This window comes from Lotus japonicus, chromosome 3, assembly GCF_012489685.1.
Source record: "Lotus japonicus ecotype B-129 chromosome 3, LjGifu_v1.2".
Lineage (NCBI taxonomy): Eukaryota > Viridiplantae > Streptophyta > Magnoliopsida > Fabales > Fabaceae > Lotus > Lotus japonicus.
This window is the reverse complement of record NC_080043.1, coordinates 19573224-19599390: the sequence shown is the minus strand read 5'-3', so window position 1 is coordinate 19599390 and position 26167 is coordinate 19573224. Positions and strand designations below refer to the sequence as shown.

Genomic DNA, 26167 nt, shown 5'->3' with positions numbered 1-26167 from the left:
TTACTTCTCTTTGAATTTTGAGTTCAACTTCATTTCGAACAATATGAGAAATTATGAATTCATATCAAATTGAGTTTAGTGTTTACGAAACAACAATGAAACTCCTCTAGAAAGTATAAACAAACAAAAAATTGCACAAAAAATGTGGAGGAATTCTACTCATTCAAGCTAGAACCATGGAAATTTTAAAATAATGAAGAGGAAATTCCTGTGCAACACCTATTACAAAATCGCAGAGAATGAATCCCCTTAAAATTTCATATAATCTTATCAACATAACTTTTATATCTCATTTTCCATAGATTTCATAAAATTTACAAAGTGATGAATACACAAATTTCACATGTGAAATTTTCATGTGAGTGAATCCATTCGTATTGTTGCGGACTCTGGCAGTGCCAATTACACAAGCCAAATCTGACCACTGTCACCCACGGATAATAACAAGAAGGGAAAAGATAGAACAGATCAACACAAAATTTACAGAAAATGAAACATAACTAACCATTGATGATGATAAAAACTCAGAAAGAAAGGAGAAAACATATGGATGGATAGTCTCCAAATATGAGAGGAATCATCTGTATAAATAACATGATTGTTACAAGGTGTCTCAAATTTAATTAAAGTCACAAATCTTGAGGGTAAAAATTTCACACAAGAACTACATCACAAGGATGTTTTACAGCCTACCATAAATTAGTCTAATGGGAAATAAAGCTGCCTTTGCATTCACCTGAGTGTAAAGCAAATGAAAAGAACAATATGCAGGAAGTGCTGGGGAGGCATTTAGAAATTGGATTAGGCCTAATTCTACACCAAAATCTAGCTTAGAAATTGGATCATCTTCCCATATATAATACTTATTAGGGCATATCTCTAGCCAATATAGAACTTCTCAACAGAGGCTTTATTAAGAATCCTCATCTTAAATAATCCTTTACTGATGTATTCTATGTGCAAAAAGCTACCAAATCCACCCATACACACACACACTAACATTAACCTCAATGAAAATTGCATCTTTGTTTTCGCTTTTTATCGGGACTTACACACCTGTTACAAATCTTTTAAACATATTTAAGTTCAAATAAACATTGTAAAAAAGAAAAACACACATACACGCAAACAAAAGGTTTTTCCTATGTCATTCAATGAGATAATTCCAGCAAAATTTCCCAGATATTTCAAGTGCCATGCCCTATAAGCACAACTTAATACTCAGATCTCAATGAATAGAACCAGAGATGAATTAAACTGAGAAGGAAAATTAGTTTCCTTTCTTTTTCAGTACATGTCTAAAATGCGCCTTATATTGTTGTAAGAATGAAAAGACATTTATCAAAGACTAAAACTATTTACATAAAACCAATGAGGCAGGGAGAGGACACAAACATGAGTAAAAATGGCATTAAGCAACAACCTTTCACTAACTTGAATCATGTTTTCCTTTGACATCTATATATATAAATTCGTGTAAGAAGAGAATCACTACCTGATCTTTGAATAAATTGCACACATGTGAATTTTGCTCAGACTCCCAACTCAGGACTTGGCTAGTCAAACAGCCAAGGCAAGCTTCACCTATTTAAGAAGATAAAACCAGCCCCTCAACCGAAAACTACTGCCAAGAAGCACTGTGTCCACTTGACATGGCTCGAGCTTCAGCTAAAGAGACAGCCATAGCTAGCATCATCTGCTCCTCATAACTCTCAGGAACAATGGGGTCTGTGGCAGTGGCATTTTGAAGGCTGCCATCAATGTCATCAGACCGTGGTAAAGATAGTTCACCGCGATCTTCTGCTGCAACAGAGTTTGCATAACTAGTTGCTGTTTCAACCACCTGTGGCCCATGGTCTATGTCCCATTCACTATGACCCCTAGTCATCGCGCCATCATCATCGGGTGGTACATCATTGTGGTTGTCTGTAGGTGGATAACTAACCACATCTCTACCAAGCCTGTTGTAAAACCTTCTGGAACCCTGTAGCATATTGAATGAGGGCATACTTTCATTGGTGGAACTCATAGATGTTTCTCCAGCCATTTGCTGACGCTCAGCAAGAGCTGCAATGGCACAGGCAAGGCCCCCAGAGGGCGATGAAGAAGATCCTGTCTGAGGAACCGTGACAGATGAAGCATAGCGATCATTGGCCGCAAAGTGGCCAGAACTAGCATCAGCAAAAGATAAATCTCTCTGCCTGCCATTCTCCTGTAGTTTTAGGGCATATTTTGAATCAATCACAACCATCAAAAGAAACAGGACAGCACAAACCATAGAGTAGGGCTGATATAGACTCATTCACTGACACTTGTACATGGCAGTATGTCCATTGTTAAATTTCATAACATGGAGATCTTTATAAATTTAAATTATGTTTTGACAGGTGGATATGCTCCCATATATAGAATTTACAGTGAAACAAGCCGACCTTTAAACAGATAGAAAAAATCTGGATTGCACAGTATGGTTGTTTTTCCAAGAAATCTAAAGGTTACCCAAAATTACATTATAATGAAAGATGGGCTTTCAACTTGGACTTTAGAGTGCTTGTGCAAGCCAAAAAGATTGCAATTTGAATTCAAACGTCGTGGATAAAAAATAAAAATACGCAAGTATTTTATTATTTTTCCTTATAGATTAAGCATGAGTTACCTCTTTGAGCTAGGCATATCACTATATATAGAAACTAGATGTGTGGGTATCTCATATTTGTATCTTATTGCTGAATGATTATGATGATGAGATTCAATTTAAAAAACAGAGTAATTAAGATCAAAATTAGGTACACATCCATGAAAAGGCTCTATATCTTTTTATCAAGTTGTGAAATATTGACGGGGAGTAGTGATCTCCGATTCTGATTAACAAATGAGGCATGCAATGGACACAGTCACACAGCAACTCAACAAGCCAACACATATGCCTCACCACGTACATATATTGAAAATTTCTTTAATTGCATAATTAGTAGATGTAAGTATGAATGATGCTACCTAGTAAGGAAATACAAATGTAAAGGTTTTTCTTCACAGTTATTTAGGAGTTATCGTTTATATTTAGACCCAAAAACGGTGGTCCAAATGCTATTCTGAATATGAAAATATTTCTTTCATCTCAAAGTCGCTTTTCTGAAGCGCTAAAAAATGAGGTTTGACAACTTGAGCAAAATAAACTAAAACTGAATGATTTCAAAATTTACCACCAATTAGGTACCAAACAAGAAATTAATAGTATGCCATTAAAAGATTATAAAACAAGTTGTGAACCACTTTGCAGGGAAGCGGAAATCATCAAATTTAATGATAAATTCAATCACTGATAACTTATAGGTAAGCATATTAAAACAAAAGTCTTCACCTGAATGGAAAGCCAGATTGCTTCCATGACCATAATGTCCTCAAGATCAACGTCAAATTCATCCTCTCTGCAGTTTTTTCAACAATTAGGGGAAAATAAAAAAGGTCTGTCAAAAAAGAAACATTTCCAAATGCAATATATATGAAAGAACTCATGTATTTATGGCCATAACCAAATACAAATATTGACTACTTAATAACACCATCCTAAATAGCCAAATATAGAGATAGGTCTCCACCTATGATGCAAAGTAGGTACGGGTATCAGATGCAGCAGCACTATTACAAAACAAGGATACAAGAGAACATAGACGTTAAAAAGAAACTAGAGGATGCAGCCATGCAGGTTAGAAGTATCTGTAACCAATACAACAACCAATTTAAAGTATCCTGCTTCCTTGGATTTTACTGTTGTTGGACCACACATGTCAACAGGTGTTCCAGTCAGAGCCTACACTCGATACCAATACGTATAAAATACTACCAAACAGAAGCATATTGTAGAGTTTTGATTCATTCACACTCATCTTTCTCTTCCATCCCATTTCCACTCACTTACTCTTCCTATCTCTCTCTCCTTTTCCTATCACATCAACCATCATATCTCTCATTTCTCTCTTTTTCCTTTCTCTCTTAAGTGTATGTGGAATTGGAGTGTCAACATAAATTTATTGCATATTGTACTTCTTTACTCATGAATTCTACTTATGATCTACCATAAGCAAAAATATATGGATTCTGAAAGGGGGGGGGGGGGGGGGGAACTACCTTACTCAGTTACCCCTATGATACAGAAGCTCTCTCTCTCTCTCTCAATGTTTTTTTAGACATATGGCTCAAATCAAGCTGATACACACCCAACTTGAACTAACACAGTACTGAGTCTTTTTGAGGAAATTCAGCTCCAAAGCACAGCATATCCTGTCTGTTTTCTCTTTTGTTCGATTAGAAACATGAAATTGTATACCGCATCTGAGCCCTAGGAAAATTAAAATTGTATTGTACCCAAGTCTTAGATTCCTTGAATTGGCCATTTATTGTTGTGACATCACCCGTGATAGATAATGCCACATCCATTCCACTAAGCATCTTGCAATTCAAATAATCCTAATGAACAAGGATTCTGTTTTTACTGAAACTGCCTCTTTATGCAAACAGTAGGGATTCCACATCACAACCATTTGACAATGAGTTGGAGGGGGCAAAAATAACCTCAGCATATGATGCTGAGTGTTAGAAATTTAATATAAAACCACTCGTATGTCTTCAATCAACATCTTAAACTTTTTGGATAGTTGGTTCATGACATGGTACCAAAGCATAGGATAGACCATTTGACGGTCTCTCGAGGACATTGGACGCGACTATGTGCTACAAATGCAAATGATTGAAATGAAGTTCTCAATGAACAAGGACACAGTGAGGGAAAGGAAAAGGTAAAATAGTGAGTGAACGTGAGGGTTGACAGAGTTGTAACAGTAGGTAGTTGGTATCCCAAGGCTTATAATGCACCTGAACCCAGGGTATGATAAAATCAATAAAACTTATCTACAAAACACTATAACATTTGAACACATCAACTTTTTTACCATTTAAAAAGAAGATACATCATGTATTATTTTTATTTTCAGTATATCAATAAACACCCCTAACGTGTCTACATTGTCCCCCTAGTTTTTTTTAATAAAATTTTAAAATCCACTCGTCAAATCAGACCATAACATAAGCATAGTGTAGCTCACAAAATCTGTTTAAAACTGGTTTAATGATAGTGATAGCATAACTTAAATATAGCACAAATGTATAAAATGTTCCACCTCTTAATTAGTCTTCTTCATTTAATTTTTCAATTCAAATTATGCATATATGAGCTGCAATAAATCCAAAACATTGACAAGTATAACATTAAATATATTTAATAACTAATAAGAGGCTTTATCTATCTTTTACCCTTTGTTTCCTCTTTCGTACCCGGGATATGTAAGTAAGTTTAAGGAGCTTTTTCAATCTCTTACATAAATAAATTTGGTGAATCTACCAAACTCACAAGTGTATTCACAAACAAAAGCATCATTCCAAGTTGATTAAGTACTAATTCAAAAGAATAAATCTCGGATTTGCCACATATTGGTCTGCATCTTGAACCTTTCTTTCAAAATGCTAGTTACTGGTAACATTTGTCCATCTGTGCAACTCAACCTTTTTTGCATGTCTACCCATATCCATCCACAGAATCAAAACTCCAAGGAGCATCAGCTCAAGATTAGCTACTGAATCAAAGCCAAGTAGTCAAATTATAACTAACTACATCAACTGCCCTCTTCATCCACTTCACTGGGTAAGCATTGAAGAAATTAAACTTGCATAACAAAATAATCAATTAAGTTATTGTTGGATTTGAAATTAAGCTATTTTGGAGCTGCCGAGTTTAATTATGAATTCATCTGCAGAGCTCTTCAAATCGGACAGAACTTCTGATGTTGCATTAGAACTGTCACTAAAAAACAGGGCAACCAGAGCAATAAAGCTCCAGTTATAGCAATGTCCAGGGAAGGCATACACTTATTTGGGAGGGACTATTGTAGGCAGTCATACCTTGCATTTACTAGAGGCTAATTCCACACCTTGAACTTGCGAACTTATAGTCACACTCACATTGCAGTATTGGGGTAGTGAGTTAATAGCCCATATAATAGTAACAGAATGGGAGTTAGTTAGCTAGTAGATTGTTAGTTAGTGGATTAATGTATAAGGCATATTGCTTATAAGTACGAGGAAAGGATAAGTGGGAGAGGGGTCTCGTATCAAGGACCTCAACGATGATGGAGATAGTACAATCAAAAGGGTCATATATTCATGGGAAAACATAACTCAAAGGAATCATGATAAGTATGAGGCAATGTTAGATCATCACACAACAATTAGACATACCAACTCATTTACTTCCCCCAATGTAATTTTTTTAACATTTAATGCCATAAGTTAGTGAGACAACGTTTTACACAGAAACACTAAGAAACAATACAAAAAATAGGGAGTCAGAATAGAAAAGGAATGAAGACTAGCATACCTATTGGTCCTCACAGCTGCATGAGATCTAACCACTGGCGTGGCACAAGAGTCTTGAGAAGAAACAATTTCATCACGTTCAACAACAGAAACTGAAGATGTAGCCCCTATGAAAATTGAATCAAAAGAATAATTTATGCAATTAGGATAGTCACATTGACGAACAACCAGAACTTGTGATGAAAGACTACCTGCATTTGAACTGTATTCAACATCTGCAACTTCCACATTCGCACTTGCAGAGCTTATCTCTAGTCTTTTGTGCACTCTTTCTTCTTCATCCTGGAGTTCCTGCTGCCGCATCCTTATTTTTGCTTCTATAACACGTTGCTCTTCCTGAATAATGGTGAGTATGCAAGTGAAACTCAATTCAAAAAAACATTTTAAAGACAAAAATTGTAGCAGATATTGCTTACAATCTGTTCCAATCCCTTCTCTTCTTTAGATTTCACACCACGATACTCCACAGCATAATTTGCCGTTTTACAGAAGGGACATCTAATGTTGTTAAGGAAAGCAATTATTCCAATATTAAAGCAAAAAAAGATGCAAGTTGACAAACAACTAAGAGTTACGTCTTCATATTGAACACAAACAAATATAGGATACTGTGTAGGCCGAGTTGAATTTGGAACTTTCATCTGCAAAAAGCACTCTGATAAAAGGGAATTAATCAGATTGCATAAAAATGTCTGTATTGAACGTAACCAGTGAAGATAAACAAATAATTACCTGTACATATGCTCTTTGTGCAACATCTTGATCGATTTAGACTTGGATAGTACTAAATTCAGGCAAAAACATAAAGCAAAATGAAATGGGATGATTAGAAAAGCCATAGGTAGAAGAGACTTAAAGGAAACAAGATGAAAAGCAGCTCAAAAGGTTTAATAAAGAGAACTTAAAGTTACATCCTACATCAGTTTGGTTCAAAGAAAAGTCAATAAGTGAAACCCAATAAAGGTAAACCACAGATAAAATCTACAGTTTGAAATAAGTATTGTCAGTTGAATCATTTGTTCATTTTTCAAAAACATATTGTAACAGAGTACATGGGAAGAAACAAATATTTCATAAATGTGAATGTGATAGAAATCAGACCAGAAAGCAAATTGGGCACTCTTCACGATCATAGGCGCTTTCTTCATCTCCAGGATAGCAAGGTGCAAGCTTTGATTCGAGGATTAGCTTCCGCAGCTTCTTATGATCCACATCTTTATGATTGTACAACCCTTGCGGCCTTGTAAATTTTTCATCTACCACTTGTCTCCTCCTCCCGAGTTTATTACCCATCCAACAAACTTCAGTTCTTCTTGTCTAATGACTATGTTTTGAATTCTTCACCAAGGTAAAATAACACAACAGCGACAACAATAGTAACAAACCATCCTCTACAAAAACCACTCAGCAGTCACTGTCCTATACCACAAATCTATCAGGACATAAAATTAGACTGTATTAGTGACATACAAAATCAACAGCATTCGAACAGCCTAATCTCCCATATACAATACAATCAACAGACTAAAACAGAATCTTTGCCGTCAATTCATCGACAATGTCGCAAATACTCTTCTCGAAAGCCCTGCAGCATTTTATGAAGCAAAAATAGACATGTAAGCAAAAACACCCCGAACTAAACGGAAAGCTTTCAAAAAATAATCGAAACTCCACCCTTTGCAACACAATCACTCAATGCCTCAAACTTGCTCCAAATCACCCCGGCCCTAAATTCAACCGCCAAAACACAAACAAGTCCCAAATACAGAACATGAGCTTGTAATTTCAATGTACCAAATTTTCATTAATAAAACTCCACAATTCGTTACAATTAGGTAGCAGGCAGCAATATAACTCATAACAAACCAATTCAAATTGCCAATCGTGACAGTAACACCACCAGGAACCCTAATTGGTGCTCCACACGGAGCTCCAATTGAAGAAGCACACGCAACGGAATAAAAACAAAGCAACTAAGAAAAATGCAACACGAAATAGGGAAAACAAACAAAAACAGTTACCAATTGAGGTGCAAAACTTCAGTGGCGGAACAAGCAATGTTTTACGAGGTTGAAAAAAAACAGTGAAATGGAAGCTTGTAGGAAGAAGACAATGAACAACGACAACAACAACTGAATTGGTGAGAATTAGGAAACGAACCTTAAATCGTTGTTGCAGAGGAAGAGAGAGAGAGAGAGTGGGGGTTTTAGAGAGAGAAAGATGGTGTGGGATGTAAGAAGAACACAAGCATAGGAAAGGAAGGAGTAATGGAAGAGAAAAGAATAATTCCATTAAGCTCCCTATTGCCAATGTCAGAGACTACCTGCTTTCACTCGCTATCTTGTGTCTGTGTGTTTCACTCGCCCTTTTTACACTGTTTTTGTCTCTTATTACACTGTTTTATTAGTAAAAATCTAGGGCCTTTTTATCTTTACATATTTGAAGTAATGATTTTTTAAAAAAATTTAAGAAATTAATGATTGTGAACGGTTGGTGTAAACTTCTTTTTACACATATATCTTATGATGGACTGCTTAATAAGAAAATAAACTTTTAATTTAATTAAAATGAAAAAGAAAGTAATTTCCTTTGAATAAGTTGCGTTCAATTAATGGACGACTACATAAAAAAAATTACACTAACAATACACAAATATTAAATTTAAAAAATAATCACTTATGTACTTTTTTTAAGTTGTTATTGTATTTTTATGATAAAAAAGTAGAATTTGAAAAAATATTATTTCCTTAAGCTATTTCTAGTATTTTTTTAAAATAGTCAATTATTTGTAGTAGCTTTTTAAAGTGAAAATAAATTTTTATATTTGTATATAAACTTAAATCGATAATTGTTTTTCAAAATATCTCTTTAAATTTATTTAGTTTTTATTCAAGTTTAAAAATATTTTATTTAAACGGACACGTTAGGTGAGATATGTAACCGTTTCTTAAATGGTGGCGACATCCGTCAAAATGAAAACCACAACACCTTAGTCTCTGAATTTTTAATTTTTTTTTTAAATTAAGTCCCCCAAACATTGTGTTCTACTTTATATTATTAATTTATTATTTTCTATGCTAAATATTCATAAAATAATTTTATTAAATCATTGTAAACATTCTTAAACTCAAAACTCAACAAACAAAATATTATTAAATTTATCTATAAAAAATTAAAAAATAATCAAAATTTTCCCTCCATAAATTCTAACCTCGCATGCCTACAAAATCTTATAGTTAAAAATTTAGATTACACTTTAATTCATCATTAGCCCTCAAAATATTTTAAAATAGACAATAAAGCTTTAGGTAGTTTTAGTGTACGCAAATTTTGTTTTAAAAAAAACAGTAGGTTTGTATTTTTTTTTGCTTTTCAAGAGAGATGTTCTACGTGATGCATACGTAATAACCCATCCATAACCATTGTAAATAGGAAAGTAATCATAAGTCATAAGTCATTTATCTACTAGTAAAAATATTTCTGAGTTAGACTAATAGTCAATAATGCAGATAAAACCACTTTTACTTCCAAAAGACAGTTTTCTTTTCACAATAAATATCTTACCCGCAAACACCTTTTATAAGATTAAATAACATAATAACAATACAAGCGTTCGTAAACACACTGATTATGTCACACCGTCAACATCACCAGTAGATTTCTCTCTTCATCATAATTACGTCTACAACACTTGGAATTGACTCCAGAGAGCATATCCCAAATACGAAGGTTGTTTGTCATCGTCGGGTGGAGATGCCCTACATCTACAATAAAAAAAGAGTGCAAAGGTCAACTTCTTTCCACATAGTTAACAAACAAGCATAATACATATACACACACCCAACAACATGATTCAGTCACAAACACATGTCAATGTCAACATTATCGGGGAAAACCTATTAGTCTCTATTTTCAGCGTATGTCACATGCTAAATGTAGTCTCAAAATGATCTTGATAGTAATATACACCAACATCCATAATACGTAGGCGGGAAAACACTTCATCGGTCGGATACTCACTCCGTTATAATTGTCTGACTAATGAATGCCACTTGGTCAATAATCGCTCCATTATCAAGCTTTAGAGGTACAATCACTCAGTTGCCCTCCTAAAGTAGGTATGGTCACTCCACCATCCCACATAATGTACGTGTGCATGATGTAGTCACAGTAAGGCAGACCAACAAGAACATCTAATCTAGTGTTCACATCTCTCCATTGGGAAACAAATTGTTGCACACTCTGGCATGAGTGGTCAGGATCACCGGCTCATGGGTATCCATAGCTTCTCATAGCAAAAATAGCTTCCTCGTATCAGCTTTGCGCTCGAACACATTCGATAGTATAATGCAATAAGGAAAGCTCAACGTATAATAATGTGATCATCACAATATCATCATGTTATTCATATAACTCAATGAATGTAATATGTCATCGATCATCATGTGATTCTTACCAATCTATAGCATACAACCATAGCATCAATCCCATACATGTAGTCATGATTCAACAGTTATGTTCTCAATTATGACATCATAACATAATTCTCGTATCATTGAAGTATAATTCATGTATATTCATATACCACAATCTCATATATCATTTCATAGTTTCAATCATTGGTTCACAACTTAGTCTCATGCTCAATATCATCAAATCAACTCAAGATTCACACAAACTACCAAACAAGTTGCACGCTAAAGTCTAGAAATTCAAAGTGCCCTTACCTCGAACGCTTTCCTTCCGAGCTTCTGCTTCCACAACCAAGGTATGCTTCGATCCTTATCAAGCACACATACAAACTACACAAAGTCTTAACGATCTAAGGTCCAAGTTTTCCTTGCTCATTTGGTCACCGCAGCCTCCTTCGTTGCCGTCGTCACGCTGTTCTGCCGCCATCATGCCTTGATTTCTCAGGTAAGCTTCTGATTCCATTGTCCATCCTTCTCTTCTGTCTCACTTTCTCACTCACCTCCCCCCCCCCCTGAAGGCCTGAATTTGGGGTGTGCAAAAAAAATCGGTTCTGGAGAACCAAACCGGAACCGATTCAAACTATTTTCCAAAAAATCCATTCTATTTGGTTTAAAAACCGGTCCGGTCCATTTTTAAATAAAAGATAATAAAACGTATTATGAGATCACATCTAGATTTTAGAACGAGCGAGACCTACACTGAACGGGCAGCGACGGCGGCGAGTGAGACGGCGGCGAGCGAGACGACAGCGAACAAGACGGTTACGACCTCTCGTCCTCTCTCTCTCTCTCTCCCTATTACGCCTTCTCTCAGACCTTATATTTCATCAATTTCTTCATCTGGGTTGTCTTCATTTGGTAAGCTTTTTCCCCTTCAATGATTTTTTTTTCTATATCGCATATCGTTATGGATTCATCAAAGCTTCTATGGTTATTAGGATTGTTGGCTCTTATTTGATCAATCAATCCTCATAATTTATTTATTTTTCATTTTTGATTTAAGAATTTTGGATGTTTTGTTTTCATGTTGTGGCCATTGCTCATGCTTGTTTTTTTTTTTTATAGACAAATGTTAGTGGTTAGTTGTTAGTAAGTTTGAAAATATCTTCAAATTTCTCTTCCAGGATTCGAACCCTGGATCTTTCCCTCCTTAATCCTTATGTCCCTAGCTCTTACCACTTGAGCTAACCCACTGCTCATGCTTGTTGATTTCCCTATAGCCTTTCGAGTAGAGCTTAGGTGTGGTGACATTATCAGATTATCTTATGTTTTTTTTCAATGTGTAGATGTTTTACTCATGCCCGAGGATAGATGACTTTGTTGTTGTTATTACATTCTTTCCCTTGTTCTCTATTAGTTTTAAGAAATCATAATTTATAAGTGTATAAATTGTTGGTTTGTATCTGAAAACTTTAATTGATGAATGATACTTAAATTTTCCCTTCATCTTACTGGTTCATTCTCACTCAATTCATGTTTCTAATAGTTGTGTTTTGTTCTGTCTTAAGGTAAGCTTACGTAAGAAGAGGAAAGAAAAGCAAACCCTAGCAGAGCACTAAAATAGTAAAGATGTAATAAAAAGGGTATATTCTCATTAATTGTTCAAAAGTCTCTAGTACAAGGTGATGACCTTCCCTTTTATAGAAGGTATGGTCATGATATGGACTTTTCCTACATTTGGGCCTGACAACCAGGGCCCAAATCCCTATGCATATAAGACAAATCCAGAAGAATCTTCCAGCTGGCTCGCGGGTCCGTCTAAAGGGGAGGGCGAGAATCTTCAGTGTTTCACTAGTTCTCGCCATGTCTTCCTTCGTCTGGCTGGGCGCTTGTTTCGGGCGGGCATGGGAGTCTTTATACCCGCCCAGTCCACATGCCCCCAAGACATGAGGCTCAGGTAGGTTGAGTCGAAATGTCTTCAATATGCTATTTTGTCGCCTGCCTTCACCATTCACTGAGTGATTTTTGGTGGAGTTATTTGTGACTGTTGGTTGTTCTTCACTCCCCCTTTCACTTTTGTTATTATATCGCCATTCTTCGTAATTGTTGATATGCCGCCACTTTTATATTTTATTGTTACGCCGCCACTTTTATGTTTGTTGTTACGCCGCCACTTTTATGTTTGTTGTTACGCTGCCATTGTCATAACCGTCAATCACGTCTTTTCGACTGACACACGCAATCCTTGTTTTCCGGGATTCGTCATCATTTGCCATGAATGCAGTTTCCATTTGTGCGTCTCGAGGAGTTATGCCTTTTCACCTCACACCTTTTTGAATTTCAAATCCCACGACTCTTTGCTACCTATCCCACTCATTCTCTCTCCTCTTTTTCCCCTATAAACCTATTTTAACCTTTCACTTCTTTACTTTCTGAAACTCTCTTTTTTACTTTCTGAAACTTCTCTGAAATTCTCTCACTTTCTCTTCTTTGAACTCCGGCATACCTTCGTTTACTCAGGCCGTCGTCATTGCGCGGTGTTCTCCTTTAGCCAACGTTCTCCTTACCCAATCTCTCATCTCTTCCTCCGGTGAGTTCTTTACATCCTTTCTTCTCATTTTGTTTTCTTTCTCTTTCTTGACACTGTTCATCTTCCTTTTTTAACTTTCATGAAATTACCCAGCATGTCATTGAATAGTGTTAGCGTTTCTTCCATAGAACTTTCATCACCTTTCACGGAGGGGGAAATTTCTGCCCCCTCTGTTATTGAAATCCAATCCTCGCCTTCCATTCACGAGGATTCTGGACCAGCCGGTTCTGTTGATTCTGTCCTTTCTTCTAATGGGGATTTATCTTCGCCCGAATGGCGTACAAACGTACATTTGGTTGAAGATAAATGTATGTAGCGTTCCATCTGGGGTAGTATTGGGAGCATTAATTCGCTTCGGATATCTGCCCAAGGTTTTACGAAGGTAAATCCCGCCACTTCTCATAACGAAGACCTTCAACTAAACGTTCTTCCATGCGACGAGGATGATTGTGTTCTTTTACGTAAAGAATCATCAGATGAATCGCCCGACTTCTTCTTCGTTTATGGTTACTTTTTCACTGATTTGAACATTAAACTTCCTTTTTCGCCTTTCATATGTCATGTTCTATCCTTTCTGAATGTGGCGCCTTGTCAACTCCAGCCCAACGCCTGGGGTTTTATCCGTTGCTTCGAAATTCTATGTGACTATTTGAGCTTCACGCCCACCTACCCTTTGTTTTTTCTTTTCTATAAGTCTGTTACCAAGAAACCTACTTCCGTGAAGTGGGTCCCTCTTTTAGCCCGCAAGAAAATGAGCCGGTTTACCGCCCTTAAGAGCCATTACAAAGTGTGGTAGAAAAAATATTTTAAAGTTGTTGAGTCGCCTGAAATAAAGAATTTGTTCCGAGATTCTGACAATAATCCTCTCTTCCCCTTTTATTGGACGAAAAATCCTCGTCGAAAAATCTCTGTTTCATATGACGCCTTGGATGATTCTGATCGAGGGGTCGCCGATTATCTTCGCTCATTGCCGGTAGTCTTTGGTCATGATTTGATCGAGGCGTCGAAAACTGGCACTTTAAATCAATTTTTTAGTAAGTTTATAATCCTCACACATAACTTGCTTTTTTATTCATGCCTCACTTCTAACTATGATAATTTCCTGTGTAGCCACGATGAGTAAAGGCAAGGTCGACGCCAGCCCGCTGAAGATGAAAGAGTATCTCGCCCAATATGTTGAGGCGGCGAGAAAAAGAGCTGCGGAAGCTGAGCAAAAGAAAAAACTTGAAGGTGGTTCGGATTCTGACAACATCAGGGATCCTAAGCGCCAGAAAAATTCAGGCGCCACTGAAAGAACTGCTGGTGATAAACCCTCACACCAGACGACTCTCAATCCCTCCGGTTTAGCCTCCAGAGGTAAACCGGCGGAGAAAAAGAAGGGAAATGATAATGTCCCGCCATCCCGGGAATATCCAAATGCAATAATCAACCGCCCACCAACTCCATTTGGTCGTGCTGGCTCTAGTTCAGCCATCAGAGGCGAGGCTCTCCCTACCTTGCTAAGCTTGTCCGATCCTCACTTCAACGGTTTGGACTTTATGAATCGAACCTTTGACAACAGGCTCCACAAAGACATTTCCGGTCAAGGTCCTCCGAAAATTGCTTCCATGGCCATTCACCATGCTCTTTCTGCCGCCAGTACCGTGGCGGGTATGGCTCACTATGTGAAGGATTTGCATGCGGCCAAGAATCGTCTTGAGAAGAAGGCAGCTGACTATAAGGCTGCATATGAGCGAGCAAAGGTTGACGCTGAAACCGCCAACAAGCACCTGAAGTCTTCCGAGGAGAAATGTGCTAAGTTAACTGAAGACTTGGCGACTTCTGACCTGCTCCTTCAAAAGACTAAATCTTTGAAGGAAGCCATTGATCGAGGTCGTACCCGTAACAAATAATTAATTTTGAAAACTGTAGTAACTAGGAAGTGACTCCTAGGTCGTTTCCCAAGGATTATCGTTTCAACAAAGACTCAGTATTAAGAACGCACAACGCACACACACTGGGGGGTTTTGTGATTCAGCTCAAAAGATTAGCAGAAAGTAAAAAACAGATTAATATGATACGTAAAGACGGACGAATCCCTTTGTTCAGTATATCGCTGCTCAATCACGGGTATCTAAAGATCAATTCTTGTTATTAGTTTCCTAGTTCGTGAGAATTAATTAACTAAGCGATAACTAATTCACAGATTCCTAAACTAAGCGATTAAGAATCTTTTACGCCCTAATATGAACTAAGCGAACATACATCATCTTCTATTTCTAATCATAAGGAATTAAGCAAACCTAAGTCAGAAGTAGAGATAAAAAACTAATCAGGCGAATTCTATTAAGCACTATACCTCAAGAGCGCGATATACTTTGCAAAGGAATTCGTTCGAAGGAAATTAGCCTTCCATGGATGGGGCGAATTCAGCAATTAATTTGGAGGAAGCAGAGAATAAAAGCATAAACCCTAGCAGAGCTCTAATAATTACTGAAAAACGAAAATTATATTAAATAATAGCAGAAGGCAAAAGGTCCTTGTTTCTCTCAACACAAACCCTTAAATAGGAGCTGAGATCACAAACCCTAATCAAAATCAAATCCTAAAAGATAACAATAAATCCTAACAAATCCTAAAGATAGAGTTTTAAAATAACAACCTAAATAAGTTTGAATCTGAAAGATATCAAACTTAATTTATTCTGAAATTAAATCCTAATATTTCCTAAAATACAATCTTCACTCCAGCACAATCAAATCTTCATTCCGCAATTCTCCAAAATGCCCTTGATGTCAAATAAAACCTGAAAATAAGAATAAACGTAATTAGACCAAATAATAGAAATCTCTGTCAAGCAAGGTCAATTAATTACGAATAATCATTAATAATGACAAATTAAGGCTATATAAAATGGGTAAAATATTGCTCATCAAATACCCCCACACTTAGCCTTTTGCACTCCTGGCCAAAATAAAGAATTAAGAACATGAAAACCAATTTGTAACTGGAAGTGAATCATGCAAGAACCTAAAAGATCACATACTTAACAATGAATCCTAGGTAATGTAGAGAAATGGGCAAAATAAAGTGAAGAATCAAAGAGACAAGAAATCCATGAATATCATCCAAACATCCAAGCATGTAAAGTAACCAATCAAACCAAAAGGTGAGAACAAAGATGATAGAACCTCACAAGTTATGCTCTCAAAGTGTTTACACTCAAGTGTTTAAGGTTTGTGTTTACGCTCAAGGCACTTCATGAGAACAAACACTACCATAGGCTTGACAAGACGCTAACATCAACAATCAAAAACACATGCACATAAAGATCAAAAAGGACTTTTAAAGGTTGTAATGGGGCCAAGGACAAGGTAGGATAGAATATGGGATAAGTAGCTAAAACCTTAAGAAATAGAGGAGCAATGGGGAATAAGTAAGAAGTAAGTCAAAATCAACCCAATTTCATAGCATAAGATTTGCAATTCTTCCTCCAATTCCACACTTCAACTTTTCATCCTTCATCCTTTCATTCATTTTTTTCCCCTTTGGCCTTCTTTTTTTTTTTTTCTTTTTTTTTTTTCGTTTTTTTCGTTTTTTTTTTACTGAATAACAAAACTAGTAAGAAAAACAGCACCACCATACTATTTACAACAACCAACTAAGCATAACCGAGAATTGGAAGAATTAAAGAACAATGCACCCTTACCCACTTAGTACTTACTCCCAAAACAATTCCAAAGCTCCAAAATTCCCTAAGATTAGGTCAATCATGGTTTTTCACTTATAAGCTTGTAATGAGCTAAAGAAAAGAAGGGTAAAAAGGCTCAAAGTGGCTATCAAAGGATAATTCATTCAAGGTAAGCTTATATGGCTAGTGGCTTATTAATTAAAAGAAGAAAATGCCTAAAATCACCTCAATATGTGCATGTGAATATCAAGTAGAAACAAGCGTCAAGTCAAGTTCTAGAGTGCAAGTAATCAAGAGTGCAATAATACAAGAAAAAGATTAAAGATGGCATACAGTTGACCACCTACAGTTAAGGCTCAAAAACTCTCACAGGGGAATTAAGTCTATCATAATTGTTTCAACCCCTCAATTTTCAAAAGTAACTTGACAACAAGAACGCATGGATTCACATCACAAGATATCATGACTCAGTTCAAAGAAAGAAAATGCCCATAATCTAAACAAGACCTAAGAATTCAAAGAGAAGCATGCATCAATTTATTCATCTAATTTATTCTACCTAAGCTAATCTCCCCCCCACACTTAAACTACACATTGTCCCAATGAAGCATAACAAATATGGAATTGAACAAGTGCAATAAAAGTAAAGAAGGAGAAAGAAAACTCCCTGATTCATGGCGGGAGGAGGGTGGAAACAACCAAGGAAACATCGTTCATGGTAGCATCCACAAGAGAAGGATTAGTGAGGAAATGCTTGAGGCGATGACCATTAACTTTGAAGCTCTTATCTGTGGATTCACTTTTGATCTCTACAATACCATAAGGAAACACATTAGTAACAACAAAAGGACCAATCCACTTAGAACGAAGCTTACCGCTCATTAGGCCAAGCCTAGAGTTATACAACAACACTTGTTGTCCAACCAAAAAGTCTTTTCTGGAAATCAAGCTATCATGGAATATTTTGGTCTTCTCTTTGTAGAACTTAGAGTTCTCATAGGCTTCCAAGCGGATCTCATCTAACTCACTCAATTGAAGCTTCCTTTCGCCACCAGCTTGATCAAGAGCCAAGTTGCAAGTCTTCACAGCCCAATAAGCCCTATGCTCTATCTCAACTGGAAGATGACATGCCTTACCAAAGACAACGCGGTAAGGGGACATTCCGATGGGTGCTTTGTAAGCAGTACGGTGGGCCCAAAGAGCATCCTCAAGTCTATTGCTCCAATCCTTCCTGTTAGGCTGGACCGTCTTCTCCAAGATCCTCTTTATCTCTCTGTTGGAATTCTCAGCTTGCCCATTTGTTTGAGGATGATATGGTGTGGAAATTCTATGAACAACCCCATATTTCTTGAGAAAAGCTTGCATGGACCTATTGCAGAAATGAGTGCCTTGGTCACTAATGATTGCTCTAGGAATGCCAAACCTGCAAAAGATGTTAGACCTAACAAAATCCACAACAACTCGAGAATCATTAGTCCGGGTGGCCTTAGCTTCCACCCATTTAGAAACATAATCAACAGCAAGCAAAATATAATAAAAACCAAAAGAAACAGGAAAAGGATCCATAAAATCGATACCCCAGACATCAAAGACCTCACAAAACAACATGGGCTGTTGAGGCATCTCTTTTCTCCAAGAAATGGTACCGCCTGCTCTCTGACATGGCTCACAAGTGCTGCAAATCCTTGACGCATCTTTGAAGATGGTGGGCCAGTAAAATCCAGAATCAAGCACCTTGCGTGCTGTCCTTTGGGGTCCAAAGTGACCGCCCACTGCAGAAGCATGGCAAAACTGAAGGACTGATTCAATCTCATGATCTGGAATGCACCTCCTAATAACCTGGTCAGTGCAAAACTTCCACAAATAGGGGTCATCCCAACAATAATATTTAGCATCACTCTTAAGCTTAGCAATCTGGGCTCGAGATGCAAATGGAGGGAAAACAGAAGCAACTAAATAATTAACAATATTAGCAAACCAGGGTGCTGGAAAAGAAACTAAAATATTAAAGAGCCGCTCATCCGGAAAGTCATCTCTAATGGGTAGAGTATCAGCATCCCTCTCTATCCGACTCAAGTGATCGGCCACCAAATTCTGTGCTCCACTTCTATCTCTAATCTCCAAGTCAAACTCTTGGAGCAAGAGCATCCATCGGATCAACCTAGGTTTTGATTCAGCCTTCTTCAACAGGAACTTTAGAGCTGCATGGTCAGTATAAACAATAATCCTAGAACCTAGCAAATATGATCTGAATTTATATAGAGCAAACACAATAGCTAGAAGTTCTTTTTCAGTGGTTGTGTAATTCGCTTGTGCAGAATCTAAAGTCCTGGAAGCATAATATATTACCCTAGGTAACTTATCCACTTTTTGAGCAAGGACAGCACCCAATGCGTAATTAGAGGCATCACACATGAGCTCAAAAGGGGCTGTCCAATCAGGTGCCTGAATGATAGGAGTGGTGGTCAAGGCTTTCTTTAGGCAATCGAACGCCTCTCTGCATTTCTCATCAAAATCAAACGCTACGTCCTTTTGCAGCAAGTTAGAGAGATGAAGGGCTTTCTTGCTGAAATCCTGAATGAACCTGCGATAAAAACCTGCATGGCCAAGAAAAGAACGCACCTCTCGCACGCAAGAGGGGTAAGGCAAATGTGAAATACCATCTATCTTGGCGGGATCCACCTCTATACCTTTGTTAGAAATCACATGACCTAGAACTATGCCTTGCTCTACCATAAAATGACACTTCTCATAATTCAAAACAAGGTTAGTTTCAATGCACCTATGCAAAACTTTATCCAGATTATCTAAACATGTATCAAATGAAGATCCGTAAACAGTGAAATCATCCATAAATACCTCGATGCAACTCTCTAAGAAATCACTAAAAATACTTACCATGCACCGCTGGAATGTACCAGGGGCATTGCATAGGCCAAAGGGCATCCTCCTATAGGCAAAAGTGCCAAAGGGACAAGTGAATGTGGTCTTTTCTTGGTCCTCAGGAGCAATGTGAATTTGAAAGTACCCAGAAAAACCATCAAGAAAACAGTAGTGACTTTTACCTACTAAGCGCTCAAGCATTTGATCAATGAAGGGCAAAGGAAAGTGATCCTTTCTAGTTGCTTGATTGAGCCTCTGATAATCAATGCAGACTCTCCAACTGTTTTGCACTCGAGTAGGGATAAGCTCGTTCCTCTCATTCTTCACTACGGTAAGTCCTGTCTTCTTAGGTACCACTTGATCTGGGCTCACCCAAGGGCGGTCAGAGATCGGATATATAATTCCAGCTTGTAGCAGCTTGGTGATCTCCTTCTTCACAACATCAAGTATCACTGGGTTGAGTCTCCTTTGTGGTTGTCTTACTGGCTTCGCTCCTTCTTCCAAGAGTATTCTATGCATGCACATGGATGGACTAATCCCAGGAATGTCAGCTAAGGTCCAACCAATAGCTTTCTTGTGCTTCTTTAGTACTTGCAACAACGTTTCCTCTTGATTTTCATGAAGGGTTGAGGAAACAATGACAGGGAGCTTCTTATCATCCTCCAAGTAAGCATACTTGAGGTTATCTGGTAAGGGCTTAAGCTCCAATACGGGTGCCTGCAAAACAGATGGAACCAAACTAGCAGATATAGTTTCTGCGGCCTGCACTTCAACAACTGGGTTAGTGCAATCAGATTTCTTAACATCTGAGTCAACAACAACAGTGTCCAAAAATTGACCAATGCAAGAATCACACATTTCAGTAGCAGTACATGTATGACAAGTGTATGACCCAGTTAGGGGAGGATAATCAGAATCATGTAGGAAATCAGATTCATGTTCATCAAGCATATCATCAAGCAAATCAATATAAAACACAGAATAGTCTTCAGGTGGATGTTTCATAGCATCAAAAATGTTTATCCTAACCACAATATCACCGAATTCCATAGTCAGTGTACCAGCATAAACATCTATCTTGGTTCGGGCTGTCTTTAAAAATGGTCTCCCCAAAATGATAGGAACTGTATTACGGGAAGATCTTTTTTCCATTTCAAGCACATAAAAATCAGCAGGGAAAACAAGTTCACCAACCCTAACCAAAACATCCTCTACCCATCCAACAGGGTGTTCCGTGCTCCTATTTGCTAATTGGATGACAACACCCGTAGGTTTCAAAGGTCCAAGTGAAAGTGATTTAAAAATAGACATAGGCATCACATTAATTGAAGCTCCTAGATCTAGCATGGCATTTTCAAATTTAGTATCACCTATGACACAAGGAACAGAAAACGTACCTGGATCCTCACACTTTTCAGGAACATCAAAAACAGGAGCAGGTTTACCAGCTTTACCTATGATTGCAGAAACGTTTCTCCCCATGCGAACTCTTTCATTTCCTTTCAGCTTCCTTTTCTGAGTGCATAATTCTTTCAGAAACTTTGCATATCTTGGAATTTGCTTGAGTGCATCAAGTAGAGGTATGTTCACCTCCACTTTCTTGAATATCTCCAAGATTCCCTTATCTGTCTCTTCCTTCTTTTTGCTTGGCATAGCTTTCGGAGGGAATGGAAGAGGAATGGAAGGTGGTTGTACTTGGAAGGTTCTTGTGGCAGTGGTCTCTGTCTCCTTTTCAGGTTCAGGCTCTGGCTCTGGTCCATGATCTGCATCAATTTGCTTCCCCGACCGTAAGGTGATGGCGCTCACATTTCTTGGATTGACAACCGTCTGAGAGGGCAGCTTATCAGAATTCTGGGACTGTAGCTGGTTTATTGAAGTAGCCATCTGTCCTATCTGGGTTGTCAGATTCTGAATAGAGGATCTGGTGTCTTGTTGGAACTGCATGTTTTGGGCTGTCATCTGCTTCAACATATCCTCCAATGAAGATTCTTTAGATTGCGGTGCAGCAGGGTTGTTAGCCTGTTGTTGCATTGGAGGAGGAACATATGGTCTAGCATTATTCTGAAACGGTGCTTGGGCAGGTTGTGACTGATCAGACCATCTAAGATTTGGATGATTTCTCCAGCCAGGATTATATCTGTTAGATGACAGATCATAATTTTGCTGAGGTCGATTATTGAAAATGTTGGCAGCATATGCTTCAGGATTCTCATCTGTAGGTTCCTGCAGAGAAGGACAAACATCAGTATTATGGTCTTTAGTGCAAATGCCACAAACCTTTGCCTGTTGTGAAGGTTTATTCTGGTTCATGGCCAATTGAGTAACCAAGCTGGCAATGGTTTCCATCCTCTTCTCAAGCTTGTCCATCCTTGGATCTGTCCCAATCTCATTAACAGGTTTAACAACATCATTACTCCTTGTTTGAAACTGCTGAGAATTAGCAGCCATCTTCTCAAACAACTGCCTGGCTTCAGTAGGAGTCATGTCATTCAATGCACCTCCACAAGCAGCATCAATGAGATGTCTCTCCATGTTGAGCAAACCCTCATAGAAATACTGAACTAGGAGCTGCTCGGAAATCTGGTGATGGGGACAGCTCACACATAGTGTCTTGAATCTTTCCCAGTATTCATGTAGAGTCTCTCCATGTAGCTGCCTGATTCCGGAGATGTCTTTTCTGATTGAAGTTGTCCTAGAGGCAGGGAAGAACTTCTCAAGAAACTTTCTTTTCAGGTCGTCCCAGCTTGCAATGGATGAAGGGGGCAGGTTATACAACCAAGTCTCTGCAGTTCCCTGAAGGGAATGAGGAAAAGCCTTCAAACAGATATGATCTTTGTCAACTTCAGGAGGCTTCATGGTGGATATCACAGTACGAAACTCCTTGATATGCATATGAGGATCTTCACCTGCAAGACCACCAAACTTAGGCAATAAATGGATTAGTCCAGTTTTGAGTACACATGGTACATCCTCAGGATACTGGATACACAAGCTTTCGTAGGTGAAATCAGGTGCAGCCAGCTCCCTTAATGTTCTCTCTCGCGGTCCTTCTTCAGCCATGTTATCAGAAACTGCAACAAAATCAGAATCAAAATCAAGGTCAGAATCAGAATCACTTGAATGAGGATCAGTAACAAAAGCTCTACGTGCTCTAATTAACCTATGAAATTCTCGATCTATTTCAGAAATAAATGGATGCAAAAACCCAGGATTAGCCCTAGTCATGCAACACTAAGTATCCCAAATAGAATAAGAATCACTTGAAAGTAATTTTTTTTTTTCGAAACCCTAAAAAAAACTTTTGGCGGAAGGCCTCTTTTTGCGTTTTTAAGAATCGATCTCACGGCATAGCCGTCATAGATGAATTGGAAAATTTTTTTCTACCCCAAAAGCATATATAATATGTTCAATTCCGAGTTTTGGAGCAAAAGATATGGCCGTTTGAAGTTACAGCCTAATTATCCTTCAAAAATAACCAATCCTTACCTTCACCAACAAATCCAGTACCTGCGTCAGAGATCGAACTTGTTAATACTACTACTAATAATACTAATACTACTAATACTAACTCTATTGAACCTTTGGTAAAGACGATAGTCCCCGGCAACGGCGCCAAATTTGATCGAGGCCGTACCCGATACAAATAATTAATTTTGAAAACTGTAGTAACTAGGAAGTGACTCCTAGGTCGTTTCCCAAGGATTATCGTTTCAACAAAGACTCAGTATTAAGAACGCACAACGCACACACACTGGGGGGTTTTGTGATTCAGCTCAAAAGATTAGCAGAAAGTAAAAAACAGATTAATATGATACGTAAAGACGGACGAATCCCTTTGTTCAGTATATCGCTGCTCAATCACGGGTATCTAAAGATCAATTCTTGTTATTAGTTTCCTAGTTCGTGAGAATTAATTAACTAAGCGATAACTAATTCACAGATTCCTAAACTAAGCGATTAAGAATCTTTTACGCCCTAATATGAACTAAGCGAACATACATCATCTTCTATTTCTAATCATAAGGAATTAAGCAAATCTAAGTCAGAAGTAGAGATGAAAAAAACTAATCAGGCGAATTCTATTAAGCACTATACCTCAAGAGCGCGATATACTTTGCAAAGGAATTCGTTCGAAGGAAATTAGCCTTCCATGGATGGGGCGAATTCAGCAATTAATTTGGAGGAAGCAGGGAATAAAAGCATAAACCCTAGCAGAGCTCTAATAATTACTGAAAAATGAAAATTATATTAAATAATAGCAGAAGGCAAAAGGTCCTTGTTTCTCTCAACACAAACCCTTAAATAGGAGCTGAGATCACAAACCCTAATCAAAATCAAATCCTAAAAGATAACAATAAATCCTAACAAATCCTAAAGATAGAGTTTTAAAATAACAACCTAAATAAGTTTGAATCTGAAAGATATCAAACTTAATTTATTCCGAAATTAAATCCTAATATTTCCTAAAATACAATCTTCACTCCAGCACAATCAAATCTTCATTCCGCAATTCTCCAAAATGCCCTTGATGTCAAATAAAACCTGAAAATAAGAATAAACGTAATTAGACCAAATAATAGAAATCTCTGTCAAGCAAGGTCAATTAATTACGAATAATCATTAATAATGACAAATTAAGGCTATATAAAATGGGTAAAATATTGCTCATCAGCCATTAATGTCAAACACACTGCTGCTCAGGCTAAGTGCCGAAAGATGGAAGAAAAATATGAACGCCTGAATGCCTCCATTCTAGGGCGTGCATCCATTCAATTTGCTCAAGGCTTTCTCAAGGCTAAAGAGCAAATCAGTGTTGTTGAACCAGGCTTTGACCTTTCCCGTATCGGGTTTTTGAAGGAGATTAAGGATGGGCAGGTAGTCGGCGATGATGATGTTGATATTGACCTCCTTCCTCAATTCGATTCTGAGAGTGAACCTGAGGAAGAAAATGGTGAAGATGATCGTGGCGAGGACAAGAATGGGGATGACGGGGAGAAGGACCCAAAAGCCGCCGCAAGCCAAGACAATAATGCCAACAATGAGAACCTAGCTTGATTTATTTTGTTGTTTTATTTTGTTTAAGTCAAGCTTTGTTTTGGGCTGCGCCCTTTTGTTTGTTGTTGCTTAAAACATGTATGGGCTACGCCCTTTTCTTATCTTTAATGAAGTTCTTTTTAGTTTAACTGTTGTGACCTTGAAGTTGTTATTTACTGAATTGTTAACGTTTAGGTTGATATACCTTAGTCGATTTTTCAACGAGGCTTGGTTTCTAGTGGCCACTGGAATTGCCAAGGCTTTTGATACTTGATGGCGATACTTTCTTATTCCGAAAGGATTATTCGCGGTATTTTATACCCTGATACGAATTACGCCGCATAAATTCGTAGTATAAATCAAAAAATAGACAATCTCTTGAAATAATATTTTCATTACTTTCCATACATGGGAACTATTGTCCCTTCATTCTTTTACATATGCCGCCTCATTAAAAACCTTTTTAAAGAAAGGGAAAAAGAGTGCGGCTTCATTCATTTTTGTTGTTCCACTTAACTAAAGTACTGCTTCAAATGTGAGGCGTTCCATGTTCGTGGAATCTTTTGACCATTAAGTTGTTCCAGTATATAAGCTCCACCTCCAACATCGCCAATTATCCTGTATGGCCCGCCCCAATTGGGCGAAAGTTTGCTATGCTTGTCAGGTATAGTCTTCCTTCGAAGCACTAAGTCTCCTACCCTCATAGTTCTTGGGACCACTTTTGTTGCAAACTTCCTTGCCACCTTCACCTTTCCCGCCTCATTCCTTAAGTGTGCCTCCCGTTGTTCCTCAGGCAACATGATTAGATTTGCTATCAAGTTCTCCCCATTGTCGTCCTCATTAAATCGGGTTACTCGCAAACTTTGGTTTTCAACTTCCACAGGGAGCATGGCATCAGTTCCATAAGTTAGACGATATGGGGTTTCCTTCGTGCTTGTCTGTTCAGTCGTGTTATATGCTCATACGACGCCTGGGAGCTCCTCCGCCCAAAGACCTTTTGCCTCATCCAATTTTTTCTTTAAGCCCTTCAAAATAACCTTGTTGGCTGATTCTGCCTGTCCGTTAGTCTGGGGATGTTCCACTGATGCAAATCGCATTTCAATTCCATCTCCGCACAAAATTCTCTAGTGACATTGCTTGTGAATTGAG

The 26167-nt window shown here is 37.8% G+C and overlaps 2 protein-coding genes across 8 annotated transcripts; both read right to left on the bottom strand.

The window, feature by feature from the left end:
* Positions 1–262: 262 nt before the first annotated feature.
* LOC130745136 (E3 ubiquitin-protein ligase DA2L-like) lies at positions 263–8748 on the bottom strand. 7 transcript variants are annotated; one of them, XR_009021548.1, is made up of 10 exons: positions 8590–8748; positions 7531–8014; positions 7162–7213; positions 7039–7084; positions 6846–6927; positions 6621–6765; positions 6431–6536; positions 3362–3428; positions 1496–2212; positions 263–424 (listed from the first exon to the last, which is right to left on the bottom strand). XR_009021548.1 is itself a non-coding variant. In XM_057597273.1 (9 exons), exons 2-9 carry the CDS (start codon positions 7720–7722, stop codon positions 1622–1624), a joined length of 1281 nt encoding a protein of 426 aa, XP_057453256.1. In that variant the 5' UTR covers positions 7723–8014; positions 8590–8748; the 3' UTR covers positions 1387–1621. The 7 variants fall into 7 exon arrangements, 5 of the variants coding, with proteins under 5 accessions (XP_057453256.1, XP_057453261.1, XP_057453260.1 ...); XR_009021547.1 differs by lacking the exon at positions 263–424 and adding an exon at positions 431–581; XM_057597273.1 differs by lacking the exon at positions 263–424 and having other exon boundaries at positions 1387–2212.
* Positions 8749–17773: 9025 nt separating this feature from the next.
* Positions 17774–23209, bottom strand: LOC130743734 (uncharacterized). Its single transcript, XM_057595962.1, has 5 exons — positions 22083–23209; positions 20586–21983; positions 19884–20159; positions 19259–19328; positions 17774–18877 (listed from the first exon to the last, which is right to left on the bottom strand). The coding sequence occupies exons 1-5, from the start codon at positions 23207–23209 to the stop codon at positions 17774–17776; spliced, it is 3975 nt and encodes a 1324-aa protein (XP_057451945.1).
* Between the last annotated feature and the right edge of the window lie 2958 nt (positions 23210–26167).